Here is a 27,191-nt window from a genome sequence, read left to right as displayed (position 1 = left end):
CATCTCCCACTCCATGATGAAGAACATCGTGGGCCAGGCTTTCTACCAACTTGTCCTCATCTTTACAAAGACCTTTGATGTCGAGAACAATCAGTGGTTCTGAGGACCCGTTTCGACAATTGCAAATTAACAATTGTGGACCAGTAGTTTGTGTACTCACTCTTAATTAGAAAATGACATCAGTGCAAGACGATTATTAACAAGCAAATCTAACATACATAGTTATTAATTATTATTCATCCACAGTAAGTGATACATTCCCCCTGCTGTGTATGTGTTCTGCAGGGGAAAAGATGTTTGAAGTGAACAGCGGTCGGCACGCCCCGCTCGACGCTCCTCCACCATGCTCTTCAACGCCTTCGCCACCGTGCAGTTCTTCAATGAGATCAACGGTGGAAGAGCGTTTCATGGTTATCAGAGCCAATGCTGTTAAAAACTCCTGTGCGTCATATGTTTCACCTGAACCTGATTTCATTAGTTACTCATAGTGCAGTGTGGAGGGCAGCCGTTCAGCCGCGTTGCCCTGACCCTCACCCAGTGGCTTTGGTGTGTTTTCCTGGACACGGGCAGCCTTCTCTGGGGACTGTTGAGATACAGACCATGCAGCCTGCTTCTTCTCCAACATTTTTTACCGATATCAATCAATACATACTGCATTACACTCTTGACTAACCTTTGCCTAAGGGAGTGCCTTGTTTCTGCTACTCCACAACCCGCTACTTAACAGTCCAGCTAGGAGTGCAATGAGGCCCCCATGGTTAGACACATGTGTTTTTTTAAAAGCCCATTGTTCCCAATTGTTGATAAATAAATAAACAGTTTGCATTCAATAAATGCAATCCGACTAGTAGTTCTTTCCCTGTCCATCAAACAAGCATAGCCTGATGTTTCTACACCTTCACAATGCCATGAGGGGTAGGGGTACATTAATTATTAAAATAATGTGTTGCTAGTATCTCTGATCAGCCAAACAAAAATGTCGACATTCTTAGCGTGCAAACTTCAGAGCTGCTCTTTTATTTATTTATGTAATATATTTATGTATATTTATGTATTTATGTTATTTTATGATGTAGGGACCTCAAGGTGTGGAAGCAGACTTCGGTTGCCAACAATTGAACATTATTATGTTATGGTGATGATAAGACAGGACCTACAAAGACAATCTATGCAAACGTTTCTTTATAGGCCTGATTTTGGCGCCTTAAGGTGCCCCCATTATATTTTCAAAGAAATTATCTTTTTTTTTTTTTTTCTTCAGTCACACTTGATGAGCGTAGTAGGGGCCACGGAGAACCTCCATTCTAGACCCTTGACCCTTGCCACACTGGGAGAACCCAACACAAAATCTGACCAACAAGGCTTATAACTGCTAGGCTGCATGGACCACTGCAGCATTGGCTTGGCATTGAATTATTTCGGTAAAATAAAATTACAATTTGACATGCATGTATATACCTTTTGTCCGTGATGAGTTTATTTCCTTATTGTTCGAGATAACTGAACGAATCTTCTTCTATTTTTGTTTCGTTGGTCTAGGGGTGGGGGCAGTGTTTCTTCTCTCCTTCTGCAGCTCGCTGTCAACTGCTGTGCCAGCCAAACACGGAGCAAAGTGGAAAACACACTCGACTGAGCTCTAGGACGTTGTGTCAAGGATGTTTCTGAGGTCTGAAGCTGACATTTCCAGGATCATGATTAAGTTTGCTTTTGGATGTAAGGAAAACATTGACGCAATTGCATCCTACACAGGATAACGGACTGGCGACCGGGGAAATTTCGCTACCATCACTATATTTCGGAAGACAACTAATTGTTAGGAGTGACCAAGTGGAGCGAATTTACAGCAAACCAATCCACCTTAAAAGGATAATACAAACAAGTTGCTGGACTTCAACTCGTGATCGATCTAACGTAACGGCTCGTCGTTGCAAACTTTATCTTTTGGACAGAACATAAGTTAGACACGCAAAAGTTGTTGTGTGTGTGTGTGTGTGTGTGTGTGTGTGTGTGTGTGTGTGTGTGTGTGTGTGTGTGTGTGTGTGTGTGTGTGTGTGTGTGTGTGTGTGTGTGTGTGTGTGTGTGTGTGTGTGTGTGTGTGTGTGTGTGTGTGTGTGTGTGTGTGTGTGTGTGTCGGCACTGTTATTTTGAAAGACAACGGCTGGTGAAATAGCAGAAATTCGACATTTTCTTCCAACATCTTTGCATCTGGATGCCTGGTCATTACAGAAGTGTGTCGGCCGTTTCTTGTGAACTCTGTTTACATCATCCTCTACCTCGCCTCAACATCTACGGTGGGATTTCGAAACGGAAATCACACGCCACATGTCATTTTGGATACAAGTTAACACATTCTTCCGAGTATATTTATTGAACTGCATTAAAAGAGAGTATTGAAAAATTAAAGGATAGTTAGATGTTGTGGCTGAATGATATTCGGGTGAAGTCCAAGGAAACGCAAGTGACATCCCAATGAGTGGTACACATTCAACTCTCGCTGACAGGTAATGCTGCTTCTAATGCTCCCTTTTTAATGTTATACTTTGCCAAATCATACTTTGATTGTCACCCCAATAACTGGCTGGGAATATGTTTGCATTTGAGCATGCGGTTATTATCTCATTATCATTATCTCAGAGTGACGCGGAACACTTAAGTCAAACTTTAGGGACAGCCTCATCTCTGGTAGAACAATGCTTATTACATTTGCAATAACTGATTAGGTATAATTGGGCCAGATTAAGTCCCTGGCTACACAGGCCTCAGGGACATCTACAACAGGGTCTGGGTGCAGCCATAAAGAACTCCCCATCTGAGGACAAACTCATCAATGAGTAACCTGCAGTTACTCAAGTAAAAAAGTAAAAAATAAAAAAAAGGTGTCAGAGGTATTATGAAGACCTCTACAAATGTTTGGTAACAAACATGTTTTTTATGGGATCCTCACATGCTTATTGGGAGCTCCATGAAATATCTTGGCACACTGATTGTCCCTCAAGGCACAAGATAAACTATTCTGTGTTTCACTCATTCCCATACAAACGGGCCAAACAACTGAAGTGTGTGGCCTTCCTTTGGGCAAAATATGCCCCCAATAACCATTTGCTTCTGCCTTGCTTTGATTTTTGATTTCAAGGCCTTCAGTTTTATATAGTAATCGGGGCATTATTTATGGGCCTACATGAAATACTTTGTTCAAAAAAACGAAACATGTTGTGCTTGTAAATATTGATCAGTTGGAAGTAACATTAATGCCACCAAAATGTTGTAGTGTCGGCTCTATGAGTATCGACTCTTTGAGGTTGACTTTGTGCCCCATGATTGCTTGCTTCATATGAGCGTGACTGCCTTCTGATTCCAGAAGTTTCCCTCAACTCAAGACTGTTAAGAATTGATTATTTGTTCGTTGATGTTGTTTGTCGAATTGGATTGCTAGGTATCACTAAAACACATGACTGTTGCTGTCTGATTGCAGTTTGCTATTACTTAACTATTTCTCCAAACAGTCTATGGGATGCAAAACCAATTCCCCTTGGTGTGGAGTCAGCAACACAGGTCGTGGGTGTGCTTCGGCCTGTACCAAACTGACCTGAATACCAGGTTGCTTGTCTAAATACATTAATTTCAATCAATATGACCGAAGGAAAAAAGGGTTTCATTTTCCAGACACTTCGCATTAAAGATTCCAGTTAAAGGAAACATTTGCCTTTCGTTGACATGAGATGAAAGACATTGTAACCATTGCCATCCATGCAAACTCGCCACAGCTCAAACTGCTTCAAGGTCAGCTGTTTATCAGCCAGCCACTACGATAACCACTTTGACATCAAATGGTGAAGGCTGTTTAGAAATTGGTTACAGTGTTATGATGACATGGCCCACAACATTCGCCTACTCCACCACATTTCAACCAAGCCTATTATTAAACACGGTTTAGAGGTTCCTCTTATGTTGCTGGCATAGCCATTGTGTGGTGTAGTACCATCTCGGACTGAGCGTGAGCATTTACACTTTCCTTGTCGAAGAATACATCCAATGGCTGATTCCTTAATGACTTAACAAACACATGTTGAGAACCGAAAAAGCCCTTTTATGGATCAGAGAGTCATCAGGTTAATTGTAGATCATAAATTTTTTTTAGAACTTCTTTGCATAGGACTTTGCAGCGTACGTGCGTGCATTTCTACCCGTGTTTTGCACAGTGAGAAAGCACTAGTTAGGCTTGTTGCCTCACAGCAAGAGGTGCTTCCAAAGCCCCGGCTGGGGCCGATCGGCGTGTTTTCCACATGTTGATGTGAGTTTCCTCCAGGTGTGCGGGTTTCCTCCCACTCCAAATACATGCACTTTATTCATGCAGCAAATAGAATACAATGGCTAGTGAAACTACAAACAAATATGTAGTTAGACATTACACTGCAACAATCACCCAAATATAACCCTTTTATTTATCATCCATACCATAGAATAATCCTCCAGATAAATATCTAATCAGCCACTAAATTTAGCCAGTTCTTAAAACAGAAACAGAACTTAAACTTAAAGTGCTGCATGTTGCCCATACTGTGTATTTTATGTTATGTTATACATATATTTAGTTAAAAGGCCATTAAACCAGCCAACATTAAAGGCTGTCTATCGGAGCCAGCCTGGAGTATAATGGAAGTTAGAAGCAACAAAACTCGGGCTGGCTCTATCCCTCTTCTTTGTCACTCTGTTTTGCTGATCTGGGTGTACCCTCCCCCCCCCCCCCCCCCCCCACACACACACACACACACACACATATAGGCACACACATACACATACTCACCCACTCCACACAAGGCTCTCACGGGAAGTGGTGACATCACTTGTAAACAATGTCTGTCCGGGCTCCACAGGGCCGCTAACCTTTGCAGAGTGCGCTTGTTTCGACACTGCTGGTTATGATACAAGGGCCAATTTTACCATGGTGCCGTTTTAGGTTTGTATTCAGCAAGGATTTGCTAGGACTGTGTTCAAGTTAATTCAAAGCATTCATGGTGAACTTGGCATTTATGAATCATGGCTGAGCCTTGATCGGAGTCTGGCATTGCTAAGAATGAGCGCTTTTATACCCCTTTATTTTTATGGACGCTGTTCCCTGAGTGGGTTCTTTGTTCACTACCATTGAACGATTGCAGTCCAAGTGACATGTCTAAATGATTGAATGAATAAATTAGACGAGAATAATTTATTTCCAAGTAAGGGTCAAAAGGTGTTTTAAGTGCATGAACCAGCTCAGAAAGTCAAGTCCACCTCACTCAAATCGCCATGAAGATCTGGATCCTATCAAAACCCAATAAAGCCTGCAGCTTTTAATGCCCCCACTTCCAAAAATGAAGCAGCGAGCAGGATAAAGTGTAAGCTCCAGGCTTTAAGGCGGGCTATCAGTTTTCTATCTCCAACCCTTTGGAGTCGAATGCTTTCCTGTCATAGTCTCCAAGGGGTTCTCTGGTATTTTTAGCTTCCAAGACATAAGTGGATTGTTGCTTATAGTTTTCTTTTCCCTCTGGCCGGTTGCACAATTACCAGAAAGAGAGAAAAAGGGAGGAAACTCCTGGGTATCTTAGCTAGAAAATAACAACTAATAGTGTACCCAATTAAATTTGAATATGTTTCCACTTTCTTTCCTACTTTCTTATCGTAGCCAAACTGTGGCCATTTCAAGTCAGATTTAGTTTGTATAGCTAGTCAGACACCACCTACCCATCTATGCGTCTCTCTACCCACGGATCTGTCTAGCCTCTTCATTATCTGCCGTTAATCTTCTCAGACCCCATAGGAAAAGCATATTAAGCGATTCTTTCATGACGTAACCAAATTGGACAGGATAATCGTTATCCTAGACGTCTCTCCTTCTCCATTATAGCACTACTGGTGTTTTGGCTGGTAGACCAGAGTTACTTTGATATGTTATGTCTAGTTCCGTAGCCACCGCAAAACCAAACATAGGGGGCTTCTATTATTGCGTAAAACATTGTTTTCATGCGGTCAAATGTTTCTGGAGCATTTCGTTAACATCTTACACAGGATGGTTCCTCGTAGGCTGGTGGACACCGGGTTACATCAAACCCTCCAAAATAACCTCTTGTCTTCTGCCCACTGTCACACATTTCAGTGCCTCCTTCTTCTCTACTCCCACCCTCCTATCCCCCCCCCCCCCCCCCCTCTTACTCATCCATGCAGACTTCTCTCCCACATTCGGGAAATGGGAGCAAAGCCAGAAGCCCCCATTATTTCCGGGAATATGTCCCACAGAGCCGCAGCGCAGCTCAGCCGTACGCGTTTGGCGGTGACGCGAGCGGCCCATTGTTGAGAGTGCAACCTGGGCCCCATTGTCACCGAGGAAGGAACAGGCAGATAAACAGCCCTCTGCCCCACTCCGCCCGAAGCCCCCCCCACCACCACCACCACCATACCCCCACCCCCTCCCTCTGATGGAAGTGGGAAGGAGGAGGTCTGTAGCCGACAGGAAGCAGAGGATGGAGGAGATGAGTGTAATCTATGCAGATTTTGAATGCAGGATCCACTGACTAGGGTGACTAGGAGGGGGAGGGTGGGGGGGGGGGGGGGGGGGGGGGGGGGTTGGGGGTTGGGGGAGGCAGACGTGAGGTGGTGCTGGAACACATGGATCCCTTTTTTTCTTATCACACTGTGCCTTTGGAGCTGGAAGAATTGCACTCTCGTAGGGTCTGGTTGCTAGGCTATCAGAGGGGAAGACGGTTTACTTACGGAGTATTGGTGTAGACTCTAGCAGCAGGGGAAGTACTTTTTTTTTTTAAGTGCAGTCGCAGATTTATGCTTCTGGAACTGTGGCAGAAATATGAGGGTTTTTCCACCCAATGTTTTGGCACTGAATATGATTTTAACACTTTTTCCTCCACCTCAAATACGTATTCTATTTATGTTGCTACGATTGTTGCGCTCCCTAACATCTGTGTGTTGAGTCTTGATTTAACCTATGATTAACACTGACAAATCGACCTGACATTTGTTCACATGACTCACCCACTCATGGGATTAAAGAATGACCATGATTGAGAGACAAATTCTGTTAGGTCTGATGAATTGGCAATGTCTAAAAAAGTATTTATATAGTTTCCAATCATAATGAAAAGTTCCCATTTTTCCTTTTCATTAGCTAAATAATTTCTACAAAGACATTGTCCGTGACTTCTATGCCATATCATTTTTTACCAAAATATGAAATTATTCACATTCCTATTGCAATGTTGTGATATGTGTGTGTATGAGTTTTAGCTGAGTGTGACTCCTTTCTTGTTGACAGGACCCCTAATATTCTCAATAAGGACCAGATTGCAGATAAGAAACCCAAGAATGACAAGTCCCCCATCTCCCTCAAGCATGAGTTTGACCCAACAGGTGAGGTTTAATATATAGTATTATCATTTATGAAATGTGTGTGTGTGTGTTTGGGGGGGGGGGTTCTAAACTGCAAATACAGGTCAATGCAATGGAAATTTGCAACACCTGATCCTAATTGTGTTTGATTATGTGTTAAGTAGTTGTCCCCATATAAAAAACCTACACCCTGAGATGTGAATTGAGAGTTTGGCTACTCTGAGCATACCCTTAGTCATGCATTTACTATTTATTTTCACACCAAACGATGCTTGTCTTGTTGTAAACGACATTATCATACTATTAAACATGTTCTCTTGGCCGTTTAGTCCAACATAACAGTTGGGGTCTAAAACACCAACTGGGACACCAAACACAAGGACGACCGGAGACAAACTATAGAAATTAAAATCAATGCAGAGCAGTAGCAGCCTAGTCTCGGGTGATTTTAACCTACCAGGGTTGACAGCTCTTTGGCTGGTGTGGTCTCATGCTTAGGTGATGGATGTCCCCAGTTGCTATGGAAATGAGGAGAGGGGGGAGGTGGAGAGTCGATTCTGTCACCCAGTAAACTCTTAGTTTGGAATCGAGCCAGGGTTCACTGAGTGTTGCGTGTTATGAGGTCGAGGTAGGGGTAGGGGGGTCCTACTTATTCTGTTGCATATTCTCGAAGAAAGTTGTCCAATCCCGGGTTGCTTTGAACTCACTTCATTTATTATAAAGTCGTCGGCATGTTTCGGCATGGTAAGTGAAGCTATACAGAGGGAATTCTAGGAGTCGTGTAGAACACGTGTGAGAGATAATAACTCTGGCTACTTTCAGCCACGGGCAGAGGCCCGTGGCTGTCCGCGGGTGTCGCTGAAAATCTCTGGCCTCTTCACACTGGGTGCACAGGTAAGAGACCGTTAAGTGGGCGTGGCCTAGTGGGCGTGGCCGGGGTGCCGTGCTGGCTTCGGCTTCTTTGGGTGATGCCTTCTGTGGTGGAGCCGCCTTCAATAAGGTCTTGCTCCCCTAGTGGCTATGTATAGTATTTACGGCTTAGATGTTTGGTCCTACATCATTGGGTCTATGTGTGGGTAGCTTAGATTCTTAAAATACGTAACAATTCCTACCCGGGGTTTAACCCAGGCGTCCCCCCGGCCTAGCCACTAGTCTACTGTCGACATCGAACACACTCTTTTTTGATGTAGGATTGCTGAAGGTGATTACGATAGCTTTTTTTGGAGGCCGTCCCAAAGCTTTCATTAATAATATTGTTCGTTTTTTTTACCTTATATAATAGTTTTCTACTTGACCTATCGAGTGATGCTTGAAACAGTGAAACGTCAGAGCTCATGCTCATGTTTTCAGTGGGAACCAAAAAGCTTGTTATGAATAAGCTCCACATCTGGCTGCAATAATTAGTTTTTTCCACACAAGTGAAATCGTCTTGTGCACACTGCCCTTTATCTTTATCATTTTAAGGCGGTGTGTGTGTATGCATATTTATATGTGTATATCTGTTATATCTGTGTGTGTGTGTGTGTGTGTGTGTGTGTGTGTGTGTGTGTGTGTGTGTGTGTGTGTGTGTGTGTGTGTGTGTGTGTGTGTGTGTGTGTGTGTGGATGCGTGTGCGTGCGTGTGTGTGTGTGTGTGTGTGTGTGTGTGTGTGTGTGTGTGTGTGTGTGTGTGCGTGCGTGCGTGCGTGCGTGCGTGCGTGCGTGCGTGCGTGCGTGCGTGCGTGCGTGCGTGCGTGCGTGCGTGCGTGCGTGCGTGCGTGCGTGCGTGCGTGTGTGTGTGTGTGTGTGTGTTCGTGTGTGTGTGTGTGGATGTGTGTGTGGGTGCACGTGCAGGTATGGTGCAGCGCTGCGTGATCATCCAGAGGGATGAGAATGGCTTTGGCCTGACAGTGAGTGGAGACAACCCGGTGTTTGTACAGATGGTCAAAGAAGGTGAGCCTCCGCAGATGGAACTCAAGTTGGCTCTCACAGGAAAAACACACATGGCAACATGTTTATTTTATTATGAGAAGCTGGAATAGGAGGTTCATGAGTGGTTCTCCACACAGTCTCTTTTTGACCCCTATGGGGATCTTAATGTGGGCGAGGGGCGAGGAAATCTTTTGGCATAAACCAAATGCAACATTAAAATAAAAGACAGAAAAAAAAGATAAAAGATACATTTTGACTTTCACAGAGTTAATAATAACTAATACCCAAGGTCGCTTAGAATCACAAAAATCATACCCACTGTATGCAGGGCCGGCGCTGACCGTTCCGGTGCCCTAGGGCCTAGGCGACTCGACATTAAATTACACCCCAGACAGGGCTTGCGCCCTAGACAAGGCTTCCCTCAATTAATTAATAATTAAATAATAATCAATTAAGGGCACCACCAGAGGGCGCCCCCGAACACATTTGCCGCCCTAGGCCCTGACTGTATGAGTCACACTGTCTAAAAAAACAGGAACAGAGTCCACTTAATTTGGTGAGGGTGACGTCTCATACACGTCTCATTGGTTTTTGTTGCTATCCGAAATATAACTTCCCTTTCTTTCGTCTGCGACTAAGGAGAAATAAAGCAACACACTTAAAGCTGAAAGTGATTTCCACTATGAGTCAGGAGAGCAGGAGAACAAAATTCAGCCTCAAAGCTCATTCAAATTGAATGCACCTATTTTTTTTTTATGCGCTTTTCAGGCCAGCTGAGTCACTCAGCCAGGCACCGAATAACATGATTTCAGTCAGAAAAAAGGACATTAGAATGGTCAACTGTCTTGGGTTATGTGTCATTTAGATGGTGCTGCAATGAGAGCAGGTGTCCAAACAGGTGACAGAATCATTAAGGTGAGTATTGATTAACATTTCAACGCATACATTGGCAACTTGTTCTATATATTTATTGTAGTTCAATACCTGCTATAGAAATTTAACATTTTGAACTTCTTAACTTCGTAGTTGCACAGGAATGTGAATTGTATTTTGCACAGAAACTAATACTTTTAAAGACGATATGCAATCAACATTTCTTTTCACCTCAGAGCTTGGGTCAGAGCTGACGAGGATAACCTTTTATTCTTTAACAACTGACTATTGATAATGACGTTGTTGCACTCGCTAATCGATATGCATACGTCTGTGGTATCATAGGATGATAGGCCAAACTGTGTGGCTATTTTTATTTTTATTTCAACATATTTTTCTATTCTGAATATCATTCACTTGTATTTATTTTTCTTTTCTGCAGGTAAACGGGACCTTAGTGACGCAGTCCAACCACATAGAAGTGGTCAAGCTCATAAAATGTAAGTGTGCCTGTTTCCTATCCACATAGCTTATCAGTGATTACTACACTTGATTACTACACACTATGCTTTTATTGCTTTTAATAACCCTTCAAACGGAAACAGAAAGAACAACGCCTCAACTCTCAGTACAAACCAAGTGGTCTCATCTTCTTCTTTGTTCCTGGCTGGTGACGAGTCTACGTGATTTTAGACAAATATCTCTTTCCCTGTCCCTCTTAGTAGCATCCCCCATTTACAGCAAAATAAATAGTATGTGGAGCGGAGCCCACTAGAGAGGGGAGTCAAATCGTGTGTCGGTGCCGCCCCGATATAAACTTTCCTCTCCGGTCTAAAATCACCTTTAGCCTTCGAGCTACTGCCTTGCTTTGTAACAAAACACAGTCTCTAATGAAGCCAGACACTTGGCTGTCAATCATGACACCCCCACTCTTTCACTTACTCACACTGCCCTCCTTCTGTGACCTCCCATTCCTCCCCCCTCTCCCCCCCCACTCCCCCCTACCCCCTGTGAAGCGGGTTCCTACGTAGCGCTGACACTTTTGGGCCAGCCCCCGGGGCTCAGTGAGGCCCTGCAAGAGGAAGAGGAGCAGGAGGAGGAGGAGGAGGGAGTGGTTGAGAAGGAGGAGGAGGGGGAGCTACAGAAGTCAGAGGGACGGGAAGGAGACGGGCCCCTCTCGACGCCCCTCGTTCAGCCCCCAATACTGGAGCAGGGGGGCCCTTTGACCGATGACATCATGAACAGTAGCCCCCAGCAGCAGCAGCAGCACATTGATGGCCCACCCACTCCTCTCCGGGTAAGGACACACCGTGGTAGAACTAGTTTATTATGGATGGGTTTTATGTACTGCTTTGAGCTATGTGTCTATAGGTTGATGTGCTTCAGAGCAGTGTTTTCCAACCTCTTTCGTCTCATGTCACAGCAGTGCAGCTCGTTACTAGAAATGCTTTCCTTTCAAATATAATTATACATCAAAATTTGACATCAAAATGATTATACGTTAGGTTTAAGTAAAACCTCAATCTTGACAAGTACCCCCTGGAACCTGCTCCCAAACCCCCTCACATCCAAAGCGCACGGCAGTGTTACGACGGTCGCAGAATAGCAGTTTACAATGTTCACCTCCAAAGTGCAATTCAGTTTTGTAGTGAGCAAATGAATATAGCCCTGCTACGTGTATACTCTGTGCTCTGCTCTGTAAAAACAATATGAGTAAATATATTTTGGGGTGCACTTTGTACGGAAGTCTGGGCTCTGTAGTGTGCACCCACCCTCCATTTGGATTCACTGCTTAAGAGTGGACATCAGAATCATGTAGTAGTGGGAGGTTATAAAATAATATATGGCACCTTTAAAAAAAAATAATAATAATAGAAGAAAACCTGCATAAACCAAAAATGACACTGGCTAGTCATTACATACATTACGTTTCAGAGCAACATTCTGGTTGGTCAGAATGAAGATGGGGACGCCGTGCTGTCGGAGTGGCAGATGAAACGCTCGTCCCCATTGAACGACAAGCTCTGGTCGTCAGCAGGCGGTCAATTCGTAAGCAGAAGCCCGCTCTCTATTTCAACACTTTGGCATCATGTCTAGTGTTTGACTGAATTCTTTTTGGATTTATGTTTTTAATGGAATATTATTATTCGCACAAGTGTGAGTATTGATATTCAGAGAATTTGAGAAAAATAATTCTCACTTATAAAGCAAAGATTTGTTGATTTGATGTTATTATGTGGTTGTAAGGCGGGCCTTGGGTTATATTGTGACCTGGCGTCATTACATCATTCCCGTTCATTTATGATACGGCCGGGTAAGGGTTAGGGTTTACCTTTGGACCTTTTGGACCTTTATTCTTCAGAGCAGTCTAACCATGTTTGACTGGCCTGGTATGAACTCTGTCCACTGTCTCCGTCTGCTGTGGTGGCGTTTTCATAAGAAGTACAATGCAGAAGCGCTCGCCGGCTTAAAGAACAACAGGAAACTAGTGGTAAAATGCTGCGCACATACACTTTTCCCTAATGACGAGAGGGGCCCATTTTATCATCACCCTAAAAATAGCTGTGATAAGGTCTTTTTTGGCTGGGGATTTTCCAGCATTTTGCTCCAGACTAAACATTTAATTTTGTCTTAATGTTTGTCTTTGTGTGTGTGTGTGTGTGTGTGTGTGTGTGTGTGTGTGTGTGTGTGTGTGTGTGTGTGTGTGTGTGTGTGTGTGTGTGTGTGTGTGTGTGTGTGTGTGTGTGTGTGTGTACATCCGCGGTGTGCGTGTGTGTGTACATTCGCGGTGTGTGTGTGTGTGTGTGTGTGTGTGTGTGTGTGTGTGTGTGTGTGTGTGTGTGTGTGTGTGTGTGTGTGTGTGTGTGTGTGTGTGTGTACATCCGCGGTGTGTGTGTACATTCGCGGTGTGTGTGTGTGTGTGTGTGTGTGTGTGTGTGTGTGTGTGTGTGTGTGTTAGGTGACGGGAAGCCCCCTCCCAGTTTACCCTAGCCAAAGTGACACGCCCTGCCACAACCCAAAGACGAACCTTGACGATAGCCCCCACTTCAGTCCCTCTCCAGACCAAGATGACCCCTACCCTCTGGTGAGACACACACACATCCTACACACACACAAGCCTTCACCGACACAGTATCACTCGGTTACCGATGGTCACGTTCAGTATTATATTTCAGTGTTGTGTCTTATTCTCATGCCCTTGAAGAACCCTGGCCCGCAGTGCATCATGGGAACACCCCCATCTCCAGCCCACCCTCCCATCATCGGGGCGGAGGACGACTACTTTGACACGCAACAGGAACAGGTACGCAGTGACACTGCAGAAAAAAAAACAGTGAAGGGAAGTTTGAGTCTTCTCACTGTATCAGAGTCTGTTGGTGTGAAGTGAGTCAACTTCCTGAGTGGTGCTTTGTGGTTTCTAGATAAATGGCCAGTGCAGCTGTTTCCAAAGCATGGAGTCGTTGAAATCCAGACCAGCACACCTTGCCGCCTTCCTCCACCACGTGGTCTCACAGTTTGACCCTGCACCTCTGGTACACACACAAACGCACACATAAACGCAGACTTTAAACTACGCTTCATTCCAATGCAAGTTGCGTATCCCAGCCCACTATCTATAATTCTCAGCCTCAAATATCAAATTGATATTGATGCAATGAATCCATTGCCATCAATCCCTTGTGGATCTGTTCCTTGTGTTCCCCTGTAGTTGTGCTACCTGTACGCTGACCTTCACCAGCAGACCCGCTCCAAGGAGAGCAGACGTATCTTCATGGACCTCCACTCCCTCTTCCTCGACCCCACTGCAGTAAGTCATCCTCTCTGTCTCTCTGTCTCTCTGTCTCTCTCTCTCTCTCTCTCTCTCTCTCTCTCTCTCTCTCTCTCTCTCTCTCTCTCTCTCTCTCTCTCTCTCTCTCTCTCTCTCTCTCTCTCTCTCTCTCTCACCCTCTCTCTCTCTCTCTCTCTCTCTCTCTCACAATCTCTTACTCTCTTATTCTCTTACTCTTTCTGACTCTAAGTGTTATCTGCACATAAAGCCCTGCAGAGCATACAGCATGTACGCAGTAACAAACAGCAATAACTTACTGAACAAATCTGTACGCTTCATGCTCACATGTCATGATGACGTGTCTACTGCAAACACTTTTCGTCTTTTGTATACTGTTTGTGAAGGAAATATATTAACCGCTTAGATAAATAGGTGTATGAATCATAATGTAATAATGATTTTTTTCCTTATAACTTCCTTATAGTCTTTTGTATACTGTTTGTGAAGGAAATATATTCACCGCTTAGATAAATAGGTGTATGAATCATAATGTAATAATGATTTTTTTCCATATAACAGAATCTTAAAGTACATGTCCCAGAATCTGTGTCAGTAGAACTGGGTAAGAATTTAGTCCCTATCTTCACCATGTCACAGATTGATCATTTACCTTGAAAACTAATTTAATGTAATTATTATCTTATCATTGATCATCTACAATGTATTATTGTTGTTTATTGTGTTTGGTGCAGTGTATTAATGTCCTAGCACACTGTCCTGCAATAAACCACTGGGTCACCTATCCCCTGTGTGTTTAATCATTGACAGTATTAAACACTTACTGTGATCCCTTTACCTTCGTTGTGCTTGTTGGTCTAATTGGACGGATACAGCTCTATTCAACACATGACTGGCTTACTGAAAAACAAGATTCAATACGAAGCAGTCAACAGTCAAGATCAGAGTATTCTTGTTTGAATAGTTTAGTTATTAAGTCAATTAAACTCATTGTTATTATTATTTCTGTGCTCTTTCTGCTTGTCCCAGGTTCTTATGTATCTCTTTCTTCGCTATCAGCATAATGACAAATGTTTTTTATCTTGAATAACATGTCTATGCGTGGATGTGTGTTTGTTTGTGTGTGTGTGTGTGTGTGTGTGTGTGTGTGTGTGTGTGTGTGTGTGTGTGTGTGTGTGTGTGTGTGTGTGTGTGTGTGTGTGTGTGTGTGTGTCTGTGTGTGTGTGTGTGTGTGTGTGTGTGTGTGTGTGTGTGTGTGTGTGTGTGTGTGTGTGTGTGTGTGTGTGTGTGACTGTGTGTGTCTGTGTGTGTGTGATGCAGACCGACGGCGGTTAGAGTTGATCCCTGACGAACTCTGTAAACAGTACACCCAGCTCTTACAGGAAGCACTCCTACCCGACATCCACAAAAACTTGGAGGACTTTCGGTAATGTAAACACACACACACACACAAACACACACACACATACACATACAAAAACACACCGTTATCAGATTCATTTCAAATGCTATCTTGCCTGATATTATTCATGCAGTAGGCTTGAGAACATCCATCATTCCTCCAAAATTCTCCCTGACCAGGGGTTCTTGATAAAAAACGATCCAAGATCTAATCATATCATTATCCCTGAACCATATCTAAATTGCAAAACAATTATTGTACTATGATTATATCTTTAAATTATTTGTTTTTTATCCAGTCAGTTGCAATAATGAAAGATAGCGAGATAGTGAAGATAATAATTGCATTCATCCCTTAGGTCGGGGTCAATTAAATATAGAACTTCTATATCTAACGTATCCTCTCATATAATTTCTATACATATTTATTAATATAACCATGTCTTTATTTATTATATTATATTTATATTACAGATCTTATTTTAATAAATGAATAACCCATTGTTATTAATGATGTTCTCCTGTCTTGTCGATGATGGATGGTCCTGGCAGGCAGAAGCGAAGCATGGGCCTGACGTTGGCGGACGCGGAGCTGAGTCGGCTGGAGTTGGAGCGGGAGCGGGGCCACCCGGCCCCCGACAGAGAGTGCACGTGTGCTGAGCACATCGTCTCCAAGATAGAGGACATCTTGTAAGGAGACCCCCTGCACACTAACCCTAGCCCTATCATCACAATCACATGTATCTATTCTGGCTCTCGCTCTTTGTTTATGTATATATATATATATATATATATATATATATAAATGGTTTGTATGTTTTTGTTGAAGTCCTCCATGTTGTTTTGTCTCTTGTAGGGTGGCACCACATCCCGCAGAAGAAGAGAAGTGGTGAGATACGAGAAATAATGATTTCATAAATAGGCTCTACATGCACTTAAATAGGCACTTTATAATTATTTTTATAAAAATTTCATTACAAAACAAAGAACACCAATACTTAATTAAATCCAGGTGATAAACAGAATCAAAGTCCATTAAAATCCAAACACCATCCATAGACTTACGTGAGGTGCTCAAGAAACGAAAAGGGATGGGACTCTTTCTTTCCTTTTTGATATATTTTTTCTCTACATTAAACAGCTATATCACATGTTTGACAAGAGTTCATTTTGTGCGTTTTTGTTCTCGTTGCGTCTCGCAGTGCAACAATGCAGTATGTCATGCTGGCTTACCTGAAGCACCTCGGAGTGAAGATCAAGGAGCCGCGCAGCCTGGAACCAAAACGCATCCGCATCAACTTCCTTCCCAAGATCAAGGTGGGGTCTCACTCACACACACACACTTGCACACAAACACACACACACACACCACACACACAAACACAAAATATATAAATAAGCATATATAACCATAAAAGGATCATTTTCTAAAATACATGTATACCACCAAAGATGCACAATTCGGCTTCCAGCTTTGCCATAACCAAACAAATTGTAGTTACAGAGCAAGAGTAGCAAGTCAGAGAAGGAGGGGGAGGAGAAGGTGAAAAGGCCTCGGTTTCCCAACATCCTCGGCCAGCCACGCAGGCCCAGCCGAGTGGACTCCACCTACGGTGAGTTCAAAAATAGGAGTCACCAAGAGGTATTAACGCATTTATTGCAAGCCATATTCTGCTAAATTACGAATAAATAGTCATCCACATGCTGCACACACGTTATGAGAAAACTTATTGTTGGAATGTCGTCTTCCCTTTTGAGTCGTTATATGTAGTGTCTTCTACTGAAGTGACCCTCTTCCTGATGCACACTTCCTGTAGGACAATGTTATTTCCTGCCTGTGTACTATCCAGTAAGCCAACAATAGGAATCAGCCAATCCAACCCACGTTTGATGGCTATGTTGTTTGAGCTAGGACTCACTAAAGTTCATATTTTATCACATACCAAAATTAATTTATGATGCAATATTTCAAATTGAGAAAAGAGGCAAGAGGTCAGAAGGTTATATTTTCCTTTCTTTTTCTTTGGGTCTCTTTAAAATTGTCCAAAAAAATAGACCCTTGACAAATGTTTTTGACATATCTATAATATTATGTTTATAGATATCTGCAGCATGCCTTGTTGGGAAACATTTAGAAATGAAAACATTTCAACCTCTCTCAAAGCTTTGTTTACCAGGATAAAATGTGTTAAACCCATTAGTATGAAATGTTAAAAAGCCAAACTGTGTGGCAATTCCTTTGTGATTTAGTTTGTAATAATCTGGAATATTTGCAATGCCAGAATACCTATTAGATTAACAGGAACACCCCATTAATATAAAACCCTCTACTCTAACTGTCTGTGTGTGTGTGTGTGTGTGTGTGTGTGCGTGTGTGTGTGTGTGCGTGTGCGTGTGCGTGTGCGTGTGCGTGTGTGTGTGTGTGTGTGTGTGTGTGTGTGTGTGTGCGTGCGTGCGTGTGTGTGTGTGTGTGGAAATACATGTGCGTCATGTTATGTGTGCATTAATGTGTTGACCCACTGCTAGTCTCCAAAGCGATGGAGCTTAACAAACAGCGATCCCCGAAGCCACTACCCCAGCCGCCCCTCAGCAGCATTATCCCAGAGCATCCAGACCCCCCCATCCCATCCAGCTCCCGTATCCGTGGCAACCAACATGGTGATGGACCGGATGCGGGTCCCCAGCTCTTTCCCGGTGCCGTCCCCCCTCCTCTGCTCCACAGCGTCTCATCCAATCAGTCGTCAGAAAGCTGTGGACAGGAGTCAGACTCCGGTAGCTACACAACTATTGTATCTTTCACTGGTAATTGTAATTGAGCATTCTTTTAGTGCTCTTACTGTGGAATATTATGGGCTAGGCATGCATTGCATCTTATAGTAATGTTGGGTACACTTTCTGTGTTAAGATAACTAGTTTTCCCTTAAAACACGAATGTAACTGTGCAGTAGACAAACACGCATCTAGGAAGCCATTTTGTTTGGCCGCTTTCACACTGATACCCCGACCCCTTTCTCTCCTCTTCCATGGTCCTCCGCAGGTCTCTCTCCTCTGTCCTGGGCCTCGCTGCAGAGCGACAGTGTCTGTTACTCGGGGGACCTCCAGGAGTGTCTTCCCTCGCCGGCCTCAGCCATGCACTTTGATTTCAGCCCTGCTACCCTTGAGCAACTACCACTGGAGGAGAACGAAGCCACTTGCTTGTACTTACTCACACACACACACACACACACACACACACACACAGACACACACACACACACACACACACACACACACACACGCACACACACACAGTCACAATCACACTCACGCCACCTTAATGAAATTGCTGAATTCGTATTTGCGAGATTCAAGGTGATGAACCTCTTCCACATATCCCCTCTTCCCCCTCCCATTCCTCATCTCACCTCTCCCCCCTCCTCTCCCCCCTCCCCTTTCCCCATCCGCTGTCCCTTGTCCCCTCTGGATGTATAATGGTTGCCTCCCCCAGTCCCATGAGTCCATGCGAGGTGCACAGCGAAGACGACCAGGCCGGTGCAGTGACCCCCATAGAGGGCCTTGAGGACCCCCTGAACTGGCAGAGGCTGGTCAGCCGCGAGGTGCTGGCCGGCCTCCCCCCTCTGGAAGTCAAGAGGCAGGAAGTCATCAACGGTGAGGTTTATTCCACCTTACACTACACTACACACTGTGCAACAGTACACCACCTACAATAAAAACACAGAACAAACGCAGCATGCACAACAACACGCACAAAAACATAAAACAGCACACAACCCATCCCACTACGTACCACAACAAAAAAAACCTGATGTTTTGAAATGTTTTAATGGCAACTTTTCTGATGTGTGCCCGAGTGTGTTTGTGTGTGTGTGTGTGTGTGTGTGTGTGTGTGTGTGTGTGTGTGTGTGTGTGTGTGTGTGTGTGTGTGTGTGTGTGTGTGTGTGTGTGTGTGTGTGTGTGTGTGTGTGTGTGTAGAGCTGCTTTACACGGAGCAGGCTCACCTCCAGATGCTGAGGGTGCTGGACACGGTGTTCTACCAGCGGCTGAGCCGGGACGCCTTCCTGTCCCCCGAGGACATCCACCACATCTTCTCCAACCTGCTGGAGGTCATGCAGCTCCACGGTACCACACACGCACACACACACACACACATGCACACACACACACACACACACACACACACACACACACACACACACACACACAAACATACACATCTACAGCAGCCTGTTATAGTGGATATTTTCGACTTATCACACTTTTCTTATCTCAGTGACCCTTCAACAGGGCTAGACAATAAATCGTTCACGTACACATCTTGACGATATAAACTCTGGATGATGAAAAGAGTAGGATGATAGTTGGATTTGATAGATAACATTTGAATTAAAAGTTAGCTGACCTAAAATGGATGAAGCGGTACTTAAAATAAATGACTAAACGTGACGTCAATGCTATCATATTCCACCTCCGCTAGGAAAGGTGAATACAAAGTCATGCATCTGTGTTTGTACCAGTGTCCATCACGGAACAGATGGCGACCATACGGAGAAGGAGTGAGACATCAGTGATCGGCCATATTGGAGACGATCTCTTGGCCTGGGTACGACCAATAGATCACCAATCGATTTTGCCCCTGACGTCTTATTGTGCAAGTATGATGATAAAAATGCTGGAGCATTCAATAACATAAAATAAAAAAGGAACTTTGAATGACACATCATGTGAAGTGAAACTCTTTGTAAATCCCCTTTTCTTGCCGCCTCCCTTTCCTATGATAGTTTCATAACACTCTTGCCCATCTAAGGAAATGTCTTGAATGGGCAAGTGCTCTTTATTCCATAACCCAATCTTTCAGCTCTTTTTCATATCCAGGGTGTGTGTGTGTGTGCCTGTGTGTGTGTTCAGTTTGGCGGGGAGCAGGAGGAGAAAGTGAGGCAGGCTGTGGGCACCTTCTGCAGCAACCAGCCGTTGGCTCTGGAGATCATCAAGACCAGGCAGAAGAAAGAACAGCGGTTCAATGCCTTTATCCAGGTCACTGTCTACACTTCCTCCACAATAAGTTTCACATATCTACAGCACATGAGATGAGGAAGACATACAATTTAATATTGAATATATGTGTCATGTTATAAAGCTGTAATAAAAAAATTCGGACCACCAGAGGGCAGTAGTGGAACCCTGTACTATTTTTAATCCAAAGGTCATCTGAGAACAATTCACCATTTTCCTGTTTCCCCATTTCTTGTTTGTCTTAGATCTTTGGTTCACATAGACAACTCACTTGTTTAAAGGCAACAAAACCAAGTTAACCTACCGTAGTTATTATTATAAAACAAGTCCACCGGGGACAACTGTATTTTATTTCTACCAGACCCTGTGCTACTTGCATAACTTTATGCATCTTATTTATATCCCTGTTATGGTGTTTGTCCCCTCTAGGAGGCCCAGAGCAATCGCCTGTGCCGCCGCTTACAGCTGAAGGATATCATCCCCATAGAGATGCAGCGGCTGACCAAATATCCCCTGCTTCTGGAGAGATTAGCCAAATACACCGGTAGGTTGGCTTTCATGCGCTCAACACTCTCCTCCCCACCACGCTCGGCTGCTTGGTGGCCACTCACCCGACACATGCGGGCAGCCTTTGGAGGGTGGTGATCAATCATGTAATTTTTTTTTGCAGAGGACTGTGAAGAGAGAGAGAAGGTGAGGAAGGCGGGGAAATGCTGCCGGGACATCCTCAGCCACGTTAACCAGGCCGTGAAGGAGGCTGAGGACAAACAGGTAAACACCCTGGTGGCCAACGACGAACGGGAATAAGTGTGACGCCTTCAGAACCTCTCTTTTACTTTAAAGGACTTTGCCGAGATCATGACTAATTGACATTGGCAAGATTCCTTCAGTTTAATGATGTTAAATATGCATAGTTTGGTTTAGGAACCCCTGGTCTACAGGTTAGGCAGTTTGCCTCCCAGCCAAAAGGTTCTGGGTTCGAGCCCCGATGGCCGCAGACTACCTGTAGGAATCCTTGAGCAAGAAGTCTCCTGGCTCCTTAGTGTCCTGCATTAAAAATATTCTACTGCAAGAGACTGAACAACGTTATCGTTTGTTATGCTTTCTCTCAGTTTTTATCTGCATTCCTTTGGCCAACACGTTAAAACACTGTATTTGCTTCTCCACAGAGACTGGAGGATTACCAGAGGAGGTTAGACCTGTCCTCACTGAAGCAGAGTGAGAACCCCATGGTGCTGGAGTTCAAGGTCAGATAGCCACCTTGCTTTCCATCCCATTCAACCTCCTATTCCCTGTATAGAAGATTAGTCTTTATATGTATCTGTGCAGAAAATACACTCAGAATATTCAATTCACTACAACTTTTTATCAAAATTTCAAAAATTATTACTCAGATGTACTTTATTAATCCAAGATGGGACATTTATGGTTTCACAGCAAAAAGTTCAGGATGGAAATACAAATTAAAATGAGATATTAAGTGATGCTCCTTGTATACATATGATTTACCGTGTTGCTGGAACCAGAACCTGGACCTGACCAAAGGGAAGATGGTCTACGAGGGCCCTCTGTCCTGGAAGGTCAACAAGGACAAGTCAATAGGTAAGCCCTGAAACCCCGACCCCCAAGCTAAATCATACTGGAAACACTAATATTGACCGTCTTGTATTCTATTGTGACCTTATTCTCATCCCTCCTTCCTTCCATCCATCCCTCCCTCCCTGTATCTCCTGTGTGTGTGTGTGTGTGTGTGTGTGTGTGTGTGTGTGTGTGTGTGTGTGTGTGTGTGTGTGTGTGTGTGTGTGTGTGTGTGTGTGTGTGTGTGTGTGTGTGTGTGTGTGCGTCGTGTGCGTCGTGTGTGTGTGTGTGCAGAGCTGTTCTCCATCCTGCTGGAGGAGGTGCTGGTGCTGCTGCAGAAGCAGGACGAGCGGCTGGTGCTGAAGGGTCAAAGCATGAACCTGGCGGGCACCTTCAGCCCCATCATCAAGCTCGACAACGTGCTAGTGCGCCCCGTGGCCACCGGTAGGGACCAGACATAGACATATACTGTGTAGATAAACACACCGTGGAGATGTATAGATACAATTGGAATAGAAGTCAGGTGACGATGAAGCACTTTTTAACTTCAAGTACAGACATTTCGATGTGGAGGACAGGAAAGTTACTGTCATGGCTGACATTTAAACACAAATATTGAATAACCTATTTTTAGGCATCCGTATGGCGCCACAGACCAGTCAATTGGCGGTGGTACCGTTATAGGATTCCAGCATTTTCCCCAAAAATTATTTGATTTTTTTTTTTTGTAAATTTGCACTTCGTGCCTAAAATACAGTTCTTTCGAAATGATACTGACGCCAATGTCATTCATTATTTTCACAACAAAAAAAGAAAATAAACGTATTATATTGGCTCTGATCAGCTGGTTGGAGGATGAGGAGACATTTATTTATTGATTTATCTCTTTTTCGTTTGTCCCCCTGCAGACGCCAAGTCCTTCTTTGTGATCTCCACGTCGGGTAACCGAGCCATCTATGAGCTGGCTGCGCACACCGTGTCGGAGCAGAAGACGTAAGTCCACCTGTCATAATATTAGCTCTACACATTCTAGCACCTCTCTTTTGGTCTGCTGCTGCTCTCTCACGCTGTCATGTTCGCTCCTCTCATTCAGGTGGCAGCGTCTCATCACACAGTGTGCAGAGACCATGAAGGCCAGGCTGTGAGTCCACCCCCTCCCCCCCTCTCCCTGTTAGCAGTGGTGCTTGTTCACTCATCTGTGTGTGTGTGTGTGTGTGTGTGCAAGACAACCACTTGTATTTGAACTGAACATCCATCTATTTGTACTGAGGTCACGTGTGTGTGCATGTGTGTTCTTTCAGCGCTGGGCAGACGGCTCTTGACCTGACCCACACTGGGAGGGCCCCGGCCAGTAGGGACCCTCTCCCCTCCCTGACTGGAAGCGCACTGTCCACAGGTAGGAGACGTCCAGCTCCCCCTACCTCTTCTACACTCCTTCTAAACAAACAGATCGATGACCACCCTGTTATCGCTGCACCGACGAGTCCCTAGTTCGCGCTCAAGCTAGGGGTTGCTACCGTGCTACCGGTGCCCTTCAAAACAACACGGCTCTACCATGTCTTCCCCGTCACCCTGCAGATAAAGACGACACGTCCCCGGCTCCACGGGCCAACGCCTCGACCACCAGCACCAACCCCTTTGACAGCATCGACTCAGACCAGGAGGAGGACGGGGAGTCGGCCCGGGTGGAAAGGGCCGATGAGGAAGAACAACAAGAAGGCCCTCTCCGACAGCGAAAACTAGGAGACGAGGCTGAAGAGGAGGAGGACGATGTGGTAGACGTGGACGAGCTGGAGGCCTTCCTGGACGGAGAGATGGTCGACCGGCTGCCGCTGCTGCGAGAGAGGTCCCGCCACGCCATCGCCATCGACAGCCACGAGGACACGCCCCTCGCCCTAGACCAACCCCCGTGCTCCTCCAGAGCCGAAGACGCCCTGAACACACGTGGGTACTTTAGGATGCATGTTCGCCACCCTTTGTTTACACTGAGGTCTTAGTTTGTGGGGTTCTTTTGGAGTTCTGCTCCGGTAAACCCATTGGTTGCCCTGCCAACTGAAAGATTAACTAAACACAGCAGCCCGGACAGAGGTACAGCATATAAACATTGGTTTTGCAGTGCCGGTTACTGATTAGCTTAAATTGTTGCACAGTGATCTCATTTGCTGTGTTTACTAAATAATGAAGCAAGCAAAATGCTCCCTCCAGCATCAGAATTGGAACAGACTTCCTGTCATTTGTTAGCTTTCGAATAATGTTTTGTAGTATTGCCAGCTCATCCAAATCTCCAATTATTCATGAAGTAGAAGCAGTGAGCATGTAGTTGTTTGTATTCCTTTTGGTCACCTCCCTTTGTTAGCTGTCCAATCTAACTGATGAGCCTTGTACAACTACATATAGATCAGGAACGGTGTGTGTGTCTGTTGTGATGATATCCCAGTGGCAACGCTGAAGCAGCTCCTCCTGGAGCACATGGTCATCGGAGAGGAGGGGCCGAAGCAGAAGGAGAAGGAGGAGGAGGAGAAGATTGAGGATCAGCCTGCGGAGGAGTCCCCATACAACGCCAGGAACTCCAACTGGGAAAGGAGGGCGCCCTCTGCTGGCTGGGCTGAGGAGCCAGCGCTGCCACGTCGAGACCCTGGGCTGGTGGAGAGACCGGCAGTCAATGGTGAGGAGTGAGCAACAGATTCAAAGCATCTGGGATAGTGTGGGCCACATGACTTCTCCATCTCTCTATCTCTCCATCTCTCTAAACGATGGGGATTTTAACCAAGTTCCTTTTACCAGGCCAGAGTATATCATTATTTATGTTGCATGACATTTTCAACATAGCATTGTATGTTTGTGTATATATTTAAAATGATGATGGTATGAAGTTATTTATAAATTATAACATTATACAATTATAACTATAAACGTTATATTGTATAGAAAATCAGACAACTCATAACCAATACACAAGAATCAATCACACTACAAACCACACCTAGTAACATTCACACTACTTCCACCTGAGCTCATGTCCTCCTCCCTCCATCTCCACGCCCTCTCCACCCTCTCCACCCTCACACCCTCTCCACCCTCACACCCTCTCCACCCATACACCCTCTCCACCCATACACCCTCTCCACCCTCACACCCTCTCCACCCATATGCGCGCAGGTGGCTACATTGTCCTGGAGTCCTGCTTCCTGGGCTCAGAGGAGAGCTACACCGACGACGATGACGACAGAGATGGAGCTCCGGGAGACCCCGGGATCGACCTGAGCAAGCTGCTGTCCTCCTTCTCCCAGACGGGCGAGGCGGACGGGGACGGCGGCGTCCCGGGCCCCAACCTCAGCCGCCGGCTCATGACCCACCTGAGGCTGCTGCAGGCAAGCCTCCAGCACCTCAAGGTAACCCTTATACTGAGATGGCGTCTGGGGACACTTTAAAATCAGGGTATAGGGATGGAAGAGTAATTAACAGTAGTTCATGCAGTAGTAAGCATTATTATAGAGCATAGCATCTAACTAACCCTATCTTCTAAGAATAAATTAATATCTTAGTTCACATGAACCGCATTACCTTAGTCATGAACACCATGAATGAATGATTACTAGACCCTTCGTTAACGGTTAGATAATTGTAAGTGACGACTTATAACTGCATTGATTCATCTTAATGAATGATTAATTAATGTACCCTTAGCGTAAAGTGATGTATGTATTCTCTTAACCCAAATACATCAGGCATTTGGGTTTCACGACATACAAGAAAGGACAGTTATAGTTATTTGCTATACGATTACAATATAAAGACAAAATATACAGAAGATATGTAATAAGAGTAATGCATAAATGTATGAGTTAGAAACATTTGAGTTAGACATGCATTGTTTCAGCCGATCATAATTAATTGCATTTTGTCACCCGCAGATGACAGATTTTAGATAGCTGCTAACTGCCAAACCGTTCACTTTGCTGACTCAAAACACTCTGCCTTACAGGGCGTGGAGGATAGATATAACCAGCTATGTCATACTGTGACCGAAAGGCCTGCTGACTCAGAGGAGTACAATGGTAATTTAAACTCTCTACCCTCAATACTATATGCACTGTAGACTCCCTCTACTCTGCACTCTGGATATGCTATGCACTTTATACTCCATACACTCCATAAAATGTATACACTATATATTACAAACAAGCACTTACACAACCCAAAGCACTAGGTCATTTTGTTCCTTTTTGTGATCCTTTTTATTCTGTATAGCTATCTTCTGCTCTCTTTTGAACGTATGATTATTTAGTTGTGTCTCTTATTCTTTCTTTATAGGTCAGGCAAACTGCTCGTCAGAGGAGCGGTGACATACACACACACACACACACACACACACACACACACACAAACACACACACAAGGTGTGTATATATATATATATATATATATATATATATATGTATATATGCATTTTTCTCTCTCATAAAAATGCAGGGCATGAATGATAAAATATTAATAACAGGGAGCAATAAACCAAAGATAGGAGTATAATAGTCATGAACAATAATAAACCAACCGGATGCAAAATATCTCAAGTCATCTGTAACATATACTATACTATACAAAGTGAAGAATTAATTTGCACAGAATAAGGGAAGATTTGGCATGACTGACATTATCTAGGAATAATGCTATCTAGGAATGTATTTCCGTAGTTCATCCAAGCATTACCATGAAACTAGATCAGATTCGGGTGAGAACCGATTCCAAGCAAAGGCCTGTTGGGAAATTTCTCACATTCCTGCTTTGCCCCAGATCCTCCTCAACCCTCCTTAAAGGTCATGTTTTTCTACTGCCTCCTTCGGCATCTCTTTTAGTGTGCTTATAAGAAACGGAAAAAGAGATAAACTAGCATAGTCATTTGAGGAATTCTTCAGATACTATTGAGCGTTTACCTGAGGGTTTCACATTTGTGAATACACTTGAGAAACAACTTTTTGTCCCTGAACCATTTCCGCAAATGATAATGAATCACTATTGCTTATACATATGAATCTCTACTACTAATGCTAATGTTTGTGTGTTTATGCATTCAGGCATTTTTCTATTGACCTTATCCCCACAAACACACACACACACACACACACACACACACACACACACACACACACACACACACACACACACACACACACACACACACACACACACACACACACACACACACACACAAACTATACAAAATATGATACAACCTAAACCATAATATCCATGAG

At 44.3% G+C, this 27,191-nt stretch overlaps 1 protein-coding gene and 1 long non-coding RNA gene across 4 annotated transcripts; one reads left to right on the top strand and one right to left on the bottom strand.

Annotated features, from left to right (window-relative positions):
* Window positions 1-1,978: 1,978 nt before the first annotated feature.
* Window positions 1,979-27,115, top strand: LOC132461736 (rho guanine nucleotide exchange factor 12-like). 3 transcript variants are annotated; one of them, XM_060057054.1, is made up of 37 exons: window positions 1,979-2,501; window positions 7,304-7,398; window positions 9,210-9,308; window positions 10,153-10,202; window positions 10,603-10,660; window positions 11,177-11,457; window positions 12,096-12,209; window positions 12,523-12,651; window positions 13,120-13,245; window positions 13,366-13,464; window positions 13,583-13,693; window positions 13,870-13,968; window positions 14,509-14,551; window positions 15,268-15,373; window positions 15,901-16,038; window positions 16,205-16,237; window positions 16,551-16,665; window positions 16,847-16,961; window positions 17,875-18,120; window positions 18,386-18,545; window positions 18,836-18,996; window positions 19,321-19,467; window positions 19,863-19,948; window positions 20,254-20,379; window positions 20,788-20,902; window positions 21,029-21,129; window positions 21,528-21,605; window positions 21,885-21,960; window positions 22,231-22,380; window positions 22,845-22,929; window positions 23,030-23,077; window positions 23,238-23,332; window positions 23,515-23,880; window positions 24,374-24,601; window positions 25,096-25,328; window positions 25,922-25,994; window positions 26,251-27,115. In XM_060057054.1, the coding sequence occupies exons 1-37, from the start codon at window positions 2,470-2,472 to the stop codon at window positions 26,280-26,282; spliced, it is 4,449 nt and encodes a 1,482-aa protein (XP_059913037.1). In that variant the 5' UTR covers window positions 1,979-2,469; the 3' UTR covers window positions 26,283-27,115. The 3 variants fall into 3 exon arrangements, with proteins under 3 accessions (XP_059913037.1, XP_059913038.1, XP_059913040.1); XM_060057055.1 differs by lacking the exon at window positions 12,523-12,651 and having other exon boundaries at window positions 1,980-2,501; XM_060057057.1 differs by lacking the exons at window positions 12,096-12,209; window positions 12,523-12,651 and having other exon boundaries at window positions 1,980-2,501.
* LOC132461738 (uncharacterized) lies at window positions 18,415-19,551 on the bottom strand. The gene is made up of 2 exons (XR_009526670.1): window positions 19,489-19,551; window positions 18,415-18,552 (listed from the first exon to the last, which is right to left on the bottom strand). It is a non-coding gene; the product is annotated as an uncharacterized LOC132461738 (long non-coding RNA).
* Window positions 27,116-27,191: the final 76 nt, after the last annotated feature.

Source organism: Gadus macrocephalus, chromosome 7 (assembly GCF_031168955.1).
Source record: "Gadus macrocephalus chromosome 7, ASM3116895v1".
NCBI lineage: Eukaryota > Metazoa > Chordata > Actinopteri > Gadiformes > Gadidae > Gadus > Gadus macrocephalus.
The sequence above is the reverse complement of the archived record's forward strand: the minus strand, read 5'-3'. Positions and strand labels throughout refer to the sequence as shown.